Raw genomic sequence first — 13,105 nt, forward strand, 5'->3', positions numbered from 1 at the left:
AGGAGAAGCGATTAGTACCGACCTAGAGAGGATGGCAGCAATTGCAAAGTTCGCCAGTCCTACAACCAGAAAACAACTAAGAGGGTTTCTATGGGTAATAAATATTTATAAAATGTTTATCTATGAGGAAACATTAGGTAGTCCCCGACTCTGCCAATTGAGGGGAAAAGGAACACCTGGGTGTGGGATGAGTGTGCAGAACGAAAATTCAATAATTTGAAGGCGACACCCGTCAATGCTCCTATTTTATCACATCCTGACTTATCACAGGATTTTTGTATGGCCACTGACAGCGCGAAGACCGGTTTGGGAGTTATGTTATTGCAGGAGTTTGAATAAGATATCAGATTAGTACACAGAACAATAGCCTTTGGTAGCAGGGTACTATCTAAAAGTAAAAGGAATTGCTCTGTTACCGAACTTGAAGCCCCTGAAATAGTATGGGGATTTAAAAAGTTTAGATACTTTCTGTACGGTACAAAAACAGAAGTCTATACAGACCATGCATCCCTAGAATTTCTCCTAACCGCCAAAAGTCCACATGGAAGACTAGCGAGATGGGTAACTGTGCTTAAAAAATACCAGTTTTCAACGGTCTATGTGCCAGGTCCGACAAACGTCATTGCTAACGCCCTGTCCCGATCACCTGTTGGTATAACAGAAATACGGCTGAAGCATTAAATCAAGAGCACTTTTCGTTGTTCTAGCTCAAAAGGGCTGCTTTTGAAAACTTCGTCACTGAAACGATGCGGAATTTCCAGAATGACCAGGACATGGACCCAGATCTAGTCAAAATAAAGGAGAAATGGAAGGATCAGACACAGGCCCGCATAACACAGCATTACCTCTTGAGAAAAGCGATTCTGTTTTATAGCTGACATCCAAATTTGTGATGTTGACACCACTAAAATGGGCGACTGGTGCAACTGTGAGTAGGGCCTCGCGCAGAGACTTCATAAACCAAGTGGAAACTGTAGATTGTATTATCTCAAATAATGGACCTCAATATAAACCTTAAGTATGGAAAAGAACACTAAGAAGCTATAAAAAAGACCATATTTATTAGTAGATTGCATCTGAGTTCGAACCCTGCAGAGAGAACGATGAAAGATTTGGGTAATTTATGTAGACTATACTGTGGAAAGAATCATGCTAGCTGGGATGTATTTCTTAAAGATTTTCAGGATAGGATAAAGGAGCTCCCCCACAGTACTACATTGATGCCACCTATGATGTTTCTGAAGAATAGGGACCCGCCAGATAAAATTCGAGGACTGATCGATTTTCCACAAAGGACGCGCCGACAACATAAAGTCATACTGGAGGAGGCTTTGCGCAATATTCGAGTCGCTGGAGAGAAGTGCAAGGTACGCGCAGACCAAAAGGTGCAACTAAAGGAATTTCTGGTTGGACAAAATGTCTAAGTTAAGTTTATAGGTTGTCAAACAAATGGAGCTATGTCAAAAGTTCTTCAAGAGATACAGGGGCCCTGTACGTATAAGGAAACTAGCGCACGCAAATGCGGTTGAAATTCAGTCTGTGACACCAGGATAATCTTTGGGACTCCATCATGTGAGCCATCTCAAGCCATTTATAAAATAAGTAGGAAGACTTAAAGTGAGCTTGTATGGCTAAAGTAAAGTACATTGTATATAGTTAGCAATTAATTGAAGTTATTGCACTGAAGGGATATGTAGATTTATCAATATTTTCTGTGCTATTATCGTGTTAAAAGAGGTACTACAGTGCATAAAAAGGGCAGGATGTCGAGACTGAAAAAATTAGGGTGTGTGCAAAGCAAGCTGAGCGTACAATTTAAAAGGTGTTTGGGGTTTAAGATGTGCTATCTGTCCATGAAGGAATAAACTAAAATTGAGAAACGTGTGGTACTGCAAAAATGTTGTAAAGACATGTGAATAGATAAGTTTGTTACCCAGTTGATGTGGAACGTATTAGCAGAGAACGTCAGCATTTTGAAAAAATTTTAGAATTACTTGATGAAATGAGTGTCTATTTTCCATGTTTAGCAATGGCATCACAAATGAGTGACTTGCCAGTAGTGGTTTGCAGTGACACGCAGGTGTGTCGTCCATTCTGAGAAACGAGAGTTTTCTAGCTGGCCTTCTCCACACGGCTTCATGAGATTGCACCATTATTTGTATGTGGAAGTGCTGCATTTATGTCTGTTCAGAGAGACAGAAGAATTGTGTACATGGTGGCCAGTTCTGTGGAACACGGTATGAGAGCACCGAAATATTGTTTGAGTGTTATAGCGACATGAAATGGAAATAATAAGGGGACAGGCATGTAAAAATTAATAAAAGAAAGTAAGAAATGCTATACATTCAAAGCACATGACATTGTTGGTAATGCATAATGGCATGGCAGTCATGTTGATGAGCAGTGATTTTATAAAAGTCACTAAAATCTTTATATTTTCAGGTGCCACTAGTAAAATAAAATGTAACTTTATTAACATAAAAGGAAGAGTTAACTACAGTTAAAGGTAATAGCACCAGCTCCGATAGAGGGACAGTGACAGAGAAGGTATTACTGAGTGAAAACATGAAAGAAGAACCGTGACAGTATTATTAAAGAAAGCATCGGTAATTTTGTACTAAACTTGCTATGTACTTTATGATTGTCCACAGGAAGCAAGCTGAAGCATGAAATGAAGAGGAGTCCCGCCATTCACTCATTCGTGTATGTTTGTGCAGACATGCACTTTCTTGTTCACAGATATTCATCACAACATCCACGACAAAACCAAGAGCCATGAGATCTGACCATCTTGTGATACCCAAAGACAGTGTAGTACTTCGAATACGGTTGTAGTTAGACTAGTATAATCATCCTACTGGCCAGTAGTTTAACAAGTAGTATTTGCAGTTATTAACATTGGGATCTGGTGATGATCATAATTCTACTGTTATGTGTATTTTTCATAGGTATACAGGTGCCAACAGATATTTAATAATTAAATTACATAGGTTGAAGAATATGTTCTTTTATAATTAACATTAAATTTGTACATGAAATTTTGATCAAAATAATAAGAGTAAATAAGCGAGCATCTTGGCTGATTGTACAACTCGAACAATAATCAATGTAAAGATAAATGATCTCACTGGTGAGTGCATCTTTAAAAAAAATTACATTTCGTAACAGAAACATGTCAATGATTTTGTGTTATGCGTTGTGTAGTATTTGTGTAAATCGGAAACTAATTGTATGAGTGGGTACAGGATCCACAAGAAGCTTTGCAAGAGGCATTGGAAGCAACAGTGTGATATGTGGATAGAACAGGAGGCTAATGGCACAGCTGCAGAGGGAAGCGGAAGCAAGGGACACCGTCGGTAAGCCAAAGCCATGTCGCAGATGTGGGCAAACAGCAGGCCTGTTCTAATGTGGCTGCCTGGAGACCTCGGGCGGCCGGTAACGACAGAGCAGGTAGCAAACGGCGTTCCGCAGCAGCCCTACTGGGTCAGGTCAAGATGGGTGTTTAAACGGCTACTAATGACTTGTCTCCACTGTTGTATTCGATGGAGACGAGATAAGCAAATTGCACACATTATACAGTCAGTTAATCCTACAGCAACTACTAATAGCTGTACGGACCTGTAAACTTTATTTGCTTTTCCTTCTGCTGTTCTCTGCCAGACAGAGACTGATAAACATCATAATCTGTAGCAGTCAATGGCACTGACTTCTGATGAATCTGAGTCACACACAACGACTCAAGTTCCATGTATAATGTCATCAAACAGATAACCTACCTGTCCTCAATTGCCGATATCCTTATCCAAAATACAGTATTTATATCAAGACAAAGAAGTGACATGAGGAACGGAAGACTAGGAACACAAACATAGTAAAAAGAGGAAACACAAAGACTGAAGACTAGATACCATTACACTTCTCTTTGCTGACACAGAAGAATTTTAGGTGAGCTATTAAGATCCTACCTGATTGTACCTCCCTCATAATGTGTGCAAATTCGATGAAAACTTGACTGTATCAAAACATACATCCACTTACCTTGCTGTATATTCAGAGGATACTTCCACATCATCAACTCTGCAAGAGACTCGTAACCTGACGGGATCCAACCTGAGGGTCCAAAGATGGACTTGCAAAGCCACCATGACCGATCTCGAACAGTTGTGGAACCAGTCTTTGCTTCCTATACCTCACAAAAAAAAACTGTAGCTTCCATCCCTCAACACAAATGAAGTTGAAAGTGTGTTGTGAAATCTGAATCAGTATGTGCCTCTTGATAAAAGAAAGCCGTATAATTTGATGATTACTGAACAGTTACACCCACAAACTGTTTCAATATATTTATCATTTTTGTAAACATCTTGTACTCATTTTTCAGGGCAGTCTTAAGAAAATATTTGTGTATTATTGTTTGGTATTCTCTTTGATAATGGTACTACATGCTTCAACGTTTTTAAATATTTTTGTATTTATTTATGTAAAATTATTGTTTGGCACTTTCTTTGATAATGATGCTATGGGTTTTAACGCTTTTAATGTATACATGTTTATACACTGTGAACAAGAACGTTAGTTAAAATTGGTAGTCAGTCCGGTCTCTTATTGTAGATATTAGTTGTCACAGAAAATGTAAATACAGTCTGTCAAAGAACGCTTTAGAACATAAGATTTGTGAACTGTTTAAAGAGTATACACGTTAGGGAAACACTACACTTGGACAATCAGTTTATGAAATGATTTTTTTTAATGCAAGCCAAGAGCATAAATATGACCAAGTGAAATTTACACAAGATGTTTCATAGAGTTTTATAAAATTGTATAATAACCAATAGATAACCTCTAGAATAATCGACATAACGACTTGTTTTGCATATTAATGGCTAAATGAAGCACATTAATTTATTGGACGACCAACTTGAAAAGATTAGAATACTTTAATATTTCTTCCCTCAACCTATATCTTAGGGATGGATGAATGACAGAGAGCATGGGCTGTAAGTCTAAAAGAAAGATAGGAACTGCCATTTTTGAAAGAGCATAAAAATTTTGTGATTCCAACTGTCATGTCTCAGAAAATGTTCCAGACATAAGGAGCAGACAGATTAAATAATAAACATATAGTAAATAAATTTAAGGCAGTAAACCTGTGAATGAACGCAGAATGACTGTAGAAGAACATATCATGATTCAATTGTTCCTCTGCTCTCGTATTCTTATTAGTTCGCTTGTACAGACAATTGAAGGTTATATTATTTTGTACTAGATGAGATAATACGAAAAGAATTACCCCATCTTAGTACAAAATAGTTCATTAGGTGGGTGTATTGTCAGGTGGCTATAATTTCACACCTTACAAGCACTCATCTACATACTTTGCCATGATTTACAACCAGAATTACGTATCATTTGATAGGTTGTACATCATATACATGAATATTTAAAGAAGACTCACATTGTCACGTACAATTTGTAAATAGCTGTTAACGCTTATTGAATGAAAGGTGATGGAGTGTCATTTTATCAAAATGGTGTAATGAATGATTGCCTATACTAGAAGAGGTTGGAACACAAGTGGAAATGAAACGACAGGCGTAACTCAAGCCCTGGGTGGAAAAGCCCGGACAGGTGTGTTGGTCTGCTTAACACAGGAAGTAGCCAAGACGGACGGTCGGGGCACCTGAGCGCTGAAGCACAATAGAGTGGCGGCCGGCCAGTCTTGCAGCGGGGCCGGAAGAATAACCAGATAATACTTCGGAAACTCTGAAAATCTTGGACACAGCAGAGAAGAACGAGGAAGCCTTACCTCGGAAATCACGCAGGCTGGGTTATTTCTAAGGATTTTTACTCTAAGAAGTGTACCATTCTATGTATTCTAATTAACGAGGATAGATATTTCCTGGCAAACTTTCCGCGCTGGACGACAAAAGACTAAAATATGATTGGTCAGCGTTCGGAAGAATCTGTAGAGAGAAAGAATATTCCGTGGTTTCGAGAATATGTTTCGCCTTCTGCAGTTACGAGGGAGGGGAGCCGAGCTTTGTTGGGAAGCCAGCGGTGGTGACAAAGAGGTCGTCCGTTTTGAGCGCCCGTGTTTGACAGTCGCTCAGTCTGTTGGTACAGACGGACTTGCTGTCTTTGCTCTCGGAGATTTTATAGTATGAACGGTTAGGCACTGTACTGTTGCGAACCTATATGATTCTGGACTTCGCCTCCAGGTAGGGTGTCATCGTTGAGTATGCACCGCTCAGTGATTGAGAGCATTTCATCTGTCTATACTCATGTAGAGACGTTATCTGAATTCCGTCCTTGTGGCTGGAAGTTCGCGTGGTTTTTTTTTTTTTTTTTTTTTTTTTTACACAGAGAGGAGAAGACAGTATTAGATTATACTAGTCAGAGAACCCTCTTCTGCCGTCATAGTGTTTGAATGGTGTTTTTTTTTTCAATATTTTGTGGCTTGAGTTCTTCCGTCTTTGCAGACGTGCACGAGAACCATCAATCCGACGCATCGGACACAGTACATACGGTGATATTGCTAACTGCTTCAGCTTACTAGGGCTATAAAGCTAAGCAGCTGTGATCAGTAAATTTTATTTCCACTGAGGTTGCACACCACTGTAGATCATCTTTGAAAGTATTGTCTTCTAGTGTTTGGTACATAGCTGATGTCAGTCATCTCGCGTTTTATTTATTAGATGACGTAGTCATAAAAAGGGGCAGATTTGGGCAATTGATCAGAAATATTAGTTAGGAACTATAAACATTTGTAATAAAAAGGAGTTTTTAATCTACAATATGTGTATACGCAGAAACAGCATTTATCATTTTGTTGTTATTAGTTCCCCTAAACATTCATTTATGTTGTAATTTATTGGTTAAAAAGCAAGCAGGAGGAGATAATATCACCGTTAGGAGATCCTAAGATCTGCTTCAGGGGGCAGTCAGATAGGGCCAAATCTTCATTTTTGCGATCAGTATTTTCCGTTGCGCACATTCATTTTTACGCCCGCCTGGAGTAACATCTTGGAACTGTTATCCAAATAATATTGCTGAGGTCACCCAAATATCACATTTATTTAACCAATGACTGTCACAGAAGAAAGGAATACTAACATTCATTTAAAGAATTAAACATCCTGTGGTCCAGGAGCGGTCATCTGATAAGGTCGTTAAGCAAACTACAGGCAACATAGACTATCAGTTAACTGATAACATTTATGTTTTATGTAGTAGAGAGATACTTCCAACCTTTCTGAGTCCAATATCCCTGAAAGCGCTAGCATACAAGCTAGTACATGCCACTGCTGTCATCCCCACCCCTCCCCACAGCATAATCAACATTTGCGTAAAACTAAAATTTAGAATGAACAAATATTTTCCTTGGGCACGTATTATTAAATGAGAGTTGGGAAATGGTACACAGGCTTTGAACTGTTTTATTGAGCCCAGAACTAATGAGTCAGTCAGAAAATTGGTACTGCTTATTTCTAACAACCTTTTTTTGTAGAACTGTCAAGCAATTCCCTGTGATTCGCAACTGCTACCTACAACTCCTTCTCAGAAAAGAAAGCTAAGTACCCACATTGATGGTAGACACTTGTTACAAAACATGCTTTCTCTGCATCACTCTTCTCTCTAGCGACGTTTTCCTCGTCCAGACTTGGCACCCTAATTTAAAATATGTGCACAATACTTATTGTTTGTATATCACTTGATCCCTGGACTCCCTACTTTTGAAATGTGAAAGACTTTGGGCTGTCAGTGGTTTATTTCTGACCACTTATTAGTAGTAGCCATGACCATGACAAATTTACTGTTGTGTTGTGCTGTCACTTAGTTCCTTTACTAGTTTCGAAGTGAATCATGAAGAAATTTATGATTTATTGCAAGAACTTCCTATAACTGTCAGAAGATATTTTCATTACACATTTAAACTTATGTTACGAATATGCCTGCATCTCACTGTCATAGATGCATGGTACAAAGTATAAACTACGTGTGCAGTCGGTGACTATGTGAGGAAGAAGAAGTTCATAAATTCTTTTCACAGTCTGTAACCGCCACCAAACCGTGTCACATGTTAATGCTAGTACTGTAAATGCAGTTAGTGGCACATTAAGTAACAACAATAACAAGAATAATACCGTGTAAGCTCTAAGCAATGTAGTAGCGATTACATTGTCACTGCCGTATGGTGCTGTCAATTATCAGTACTGCAGTCTTACGAAATAGAGATAACACTAACCGCATTTTAAAAATAATTTAATTTCATGGCCAAAGCAGAATGGAAGCCTTTTGTTTTTAGCCCACAAAAAAATTTTATTTTATCCCTCAGGGGGTAATTACCAATAGGTTGGGTACCACTGTTTCCAACAGTAAATGTACATCACAAATCGACACAAAAATAAAGCCCTGACTCAGTATCTCTACCACGTCTAAATACTTGAAAGAGTTTTACTTAAAATGTTGTATAATTTTGAATAGAAATAAAAGATTTGTAAACGTTCGGAGATTTTTCTGAGAAACCAAACTGCTGAACCAGCTGTCTTTGATGAAGCAAGTACTTAACTTTGCAGAACAAGATGAACTAAGCTGCAGGCTGTTTCTAGACTTTGATCAGATTACCCATGATCTGCTACTTGACGTAAAATGTGGATGTGGTATTCATCGAGTTTCCTGCAACTGCTGAAGTCCTATTTTTCTGGCACGCAGAACGTGGTAGATATATCTCATGAGAGCAGAAATTACTTTTTAAGGTGTGGAGATTTAGTTAAGGAGTTCCCTTGGCTCTGTGTTAGGTCATCTGTTATTAATGACTAGCCTTTTTATTGAAGGACTTACTGAAACAGATTTGCAGTGGCAGTTCCCTGTGACAACAAAAGCGGTGTAAATATAGATTGGAGTTAATTCTATGGCGGACAATGAGAACAAAACGAAACAGATAAGCTTTAGAGTTTTAAGAACTGAAGCCATGGCAATATAGTGCTAAAATTAGAAGGATATATCACTGAACAGACGCTTTTCAGAAAGTGTCTAGGGTATGGGCAGCTGAGGTGGGAAAACATGTTGAACTACTGAACAAAAGATTCAGTAAAAGTTATTGTTGTTTACAGTTCTGATTCAGATATAGCATTGATCAGTTACTTTGAGCTTACTGTAATAATTCGCACATTTTTTTCAGGTCATGGTGTGATATTCTAGAAAAATTCACGTATCGCAAAACAATCAATTGAATTCCAATAAAGATAATAAAAGGTCTGTTAAATAGGGAGTCGTACGAAACTTTTCTCCAATTTCAATGAATTTTTTCAGAGTTGTTTGTTATAAAGTTAACCCGTGCAAAATTAGAGGTCAAGATACAAAAAATTCATGGCTTTTTGAGGCTTTCGTGGGAAAGACAGATGTCACGAATTCGAGTCCCGATCCGGCACTCAGTTTTAATCTGCCAGGAAGTTTCATATCAGCACCCACTCCGCTCCAGAGTGAAAAATTATTCTGGAAGTTTACTATTGCTGCTTTCCTGTTTAATTGTTTCTGAGCAATCACGTACGCAGCAGCTTGTCGAAGTGTTTCTGGCAAACAATGAATGTGTGAGGGAAGTTGATTGTGTGAAATGCTGAGAGCGCAATTATGCCAGTATGTATGTGTAAATGACTGTAGAAGTGATGAGATAAGTAGAAGAACCACAACATAAGAGTTTCATTGAATGACCTAAACGTACATTACATTTCAATCGAAGAAAAAGGTAATACAACAGGAAATATTTTGATATTGCTGTATTGTTTATTTATTGCAGATTCATTCTATATTAATGACGTCTTAGTTGTTACACTGTGCAGTGCCATTTTGGACTGTACAACATCAGTTTTCAGGATTTATTAGGTGAGTGACAGTTCATATTGTTGACCAATTATTAGTAGTGTGGTGTGTCCATTTATTTCTCATGTCCAAGCTTCGTCCACTGGTGTTGTCAGGAACGCGTTGGTGCTTACGAATGGGGGTAGGTTATCAGTTACTGGCGACTGCCCTCCTCGGGACAAGCAGGGTGTGTGCGATGCTGGTAGATGTCGGCCGGCGCGCCTTCAGCGACCAGTGAAGTTCTGAAGAACAGCGTAGTACGAGTAGCCAGCGTTCAGCAGCTGCAACATTTCGGTCAAAGTAAGACACTGGCAGCAGAAAGCAGAAAAATGGTTAAGATATCGAAACAAGTAGTTGCGTAAAACACTGAAATGAGAGGCCTACTACCTGTGATCTACGTATAGAAAAAAGAGTAAGATTCTGTTGGGGTGAAGCCATATTCGTATCCGATTCTCCTTTACTTAATAATCTTGTAAATTGTTTTTATTGAATCTCTGGCAGTCAACTAATAGGATAACACCTCCAGAATGAAATTTTAGGTCTGCTGCGGAGTGTGACCTGATCCTGGCAGAGAAAAACTGTCTGCTGGGCCGAGTCTCGAACTCAGGACCTTTGCCATTAAGGGTAAGTGCTCTACCGACTGGGCTACCAAAGCACGATTCGCTACTCATTCTTACAACTTTCTGGAAACATCCCCCAGCCTGTGGCTAAGCATATCTCCGCAATATCCTTTCTTCCCGGAGCGCTAGTCTTGTAAGTTTCGCAGGAGAGCTTCTGTGAAGTTTGGAAGACAGGAGACGAGGTAATGGCGAAAGTAAAGCTGTGAGGACGACCACTGAGCCGTCCCTGACTAGTTCAGTCGGTAGAGCACCTGCCTGCGAAAGGCAAAGATCCCGCATTCGCCTTCACGTCTAGCATACGGTTTTAATCTGACAGGAAGCTTCGTATCAGCGCACATTCCGCGGCAGAGTGAAAATTTCATTCTGGGAACATCCGCCAGGCTGTAGCTAAGCCATGTCTCCACATATCTTTCTTCCAGGAGTGTTAGCCTTGCAAGGCTCACAGGAGAGCTGCCAGCCGTTGTGACCGAGCGGTTCTAGGCGCTTCAGTCCGGAACCGCGCTGCTGCTACGGTCGCAGGTTCGAATCCTGCCTCGGGCATGGATTTGTGTGATGTCCTTAGGTTAGTTAGGTTTGAGTTGTTCTAAGTCTAGGGGACTGATGATCTCAGATGTTAAGTCTCAAAGTGCTTAGAGCCATTTGAACCATTTTGAGCAGGAGAGCTTCTGTGAAGTTTGGAAGGTAGGAGACAAGGTACTGGCGGAAGTACGGCTGTGAGGGGGGGGGGGGGGCGTGAGTCGTGATTAGGTAGCTCAGTCGGTGGAGCACTTGCCCGCGAAAGGCGAAAGTCCCGAGTTCAAGACCCGGTCTGGCGTATACTTTTAATCTGCCAGGAAGTTTCAGAATAACATCTGTTTCTTTCCTCCATCATCCGCTAATCTCTCATCAGTTGATGGGATAACAGATCATTAATAAGATTCAAGTAGTGCCAATTGCACGGGATAAACAGTATTAGAAATTTCACTCATTATTACTCTTTCAAGTCTGCGAGAAAGCAGCATGGCTGTGTGCTCTTGCCTTTAGTGATAAGATAGAAACCACTTATAAGATTTCAAAATCATTGACAATAAAAAAACTGAGTGTTTAAATGGTGATTCCCTAAACCGCGTGGGAGATCATTAGGTGGTTTGTGGAGTACGATGATGATGTAGATGAATACTTGTATTTCGTCGTCTCACCATTCTAGAAAAGAGGAAGAAATTTGGAAGTAGTTGACCCTATGGATATGAACTCTGTTTCGAGGCCTTAATCTCATTCAGTATTAAGGGTGAAGGATTTGAACAACCACTGTCAATCTTGTTCATACAGACTTATTCTCATGGAACTGAAGTCACTGATCGACATGTGCGAAAATTCGGATTTTGGGCCTTTGTAGGTTCCTAAAATCATTTCATGCGATTGTGGGATGATCCTACCAAGAAGGCCACGGTCAAATTCATTCACTGCTCTTATTCATCTGAACTGTCACCCGATTTCCACTACCTTCCTTTACTTTCTCCGCTCATGAAGGGTTGAATTCGTTGTATGACCACGTTGTTTTATCATGTTACCCCATGATATCCTATTATCATTCCATACAAAAATAGGCGGTTGTGAGCTATGTGGAATGCCAACTCTCACACAATGCATCGTACAGTTTTCAAGGAAGCATTAGAGAACCAGTCTACATATTTCGTATAAGCTTCGGGAAAGTGGAATAACTTGCATTCGGTAATGTTACTAAGGTAGGCTCTATAGCTAACGCATGTTACTGCCTTTGCTTTCAGGTGTCAATCCTCTGGGACGTTGTACCATTTTCACATACCTATTGGAAACTGGTGTATTTCTGCGACTGTAGTAAAATGGCGTACGAATCATACCGCTTCCGAACATGTGGTCCACAACTTTAACGTACGTCTTCAATGTCATCCATCAGCCTCTCAACTTCCTTCTCAAAAAAATCATAAACTATAGTCTCTTCTTTGCATAGGTAGACGACACCGTATCCAGTAGCGGTTGTGAATATCCAGCTGTAAGAAACACAAATCATTCATACAGAATGCTGGAAAAAGCTGTCTCATATTCCAACAGAAGACAATACTGGGCAAAAAGCTAAAAGAAAAAGTAAACATGCGTACGGAAAGAAATACACGTTGGCATGCAAGTCACTCAGTCCTATGGTGCCTTCTGCCTCCTAACATTATAGGACAAGACCCACTGATACCCCCATTCTCTGAAATTTCTTTCTGAATAAGTGATAACACCAACTAACAGGTACGGCGGGAAGTCGAGTCGCAGAACACAGTGCTAGGAAGACGTTGCAAAGGAAGTGGAACATCTATACTCTATAGATGGTTCAAATGGCTCTGAGCACTATGGGACTTAACATCTATGGTCATCAGTCCCCTAGAACTTAGAACTACTTAAACCTAACTAACCTAAGGACATCACACACATCCATGCCCAAGGCAGGATTCGAACCTGCGACCGTAGCAGTCGCGCGGCTCCGGACTGAGCGCCTAGAACCGCTAGACCACCGCGGCCGGCTATACTCTATAGAGAACTATGACCAGCGAAGTGAGTGAATGAACTCAAAGTAGTGTTCCACTATTGATTCCTTTTTCCTTTGATTAGTTACCTACAGAATTAAC

At 39.9% G+C, this 13,105-nt stretch overlaps 1 protein-coding gene across 1 annotated transcript in view; it reads right to left on the bottom strand.

Moving 5' to 3' along the window:
- Positions 1 to 9,951: 9,951 nt before the first annotated feature.
- Positions 9,952 to 13,105, bottom strand: part of LOC126260883 (odorant receptor 43a-like) — a 66,544-nt gene continuing 63,390 nt past the window's right edge. Inside the window, exon 4 of the mRNA XM_049958325.1 lies at positions 9,952 to 10,136. Within this exon, the coding sequence (XP_049814282.1) occupies positions 10,080 to 10,136 (57 nt within the window). The 3' untranslated portion in view covers positions 9,952 to 10,079. The remainder of the gene's footprint in view (positions 10,137 to 13,105) is intronic.

The sequence above is a fragment of the Schistocerca nitens genome, chromosome 5, assembly GCF_023898315.1.
Source record: "Schistocerca nitens isolate TAMUIC-IGC-003100 chromosome 5, iqSchNite1.1, whole genome shotgun sequence".
Taxonomy (NCBI): domain Eukaryota; kingdom Metazoa; phylum Arthropoda; class Insecta; order Orthoptera; family Acrididae; genus Schistocerca; species Schistocerca nitens.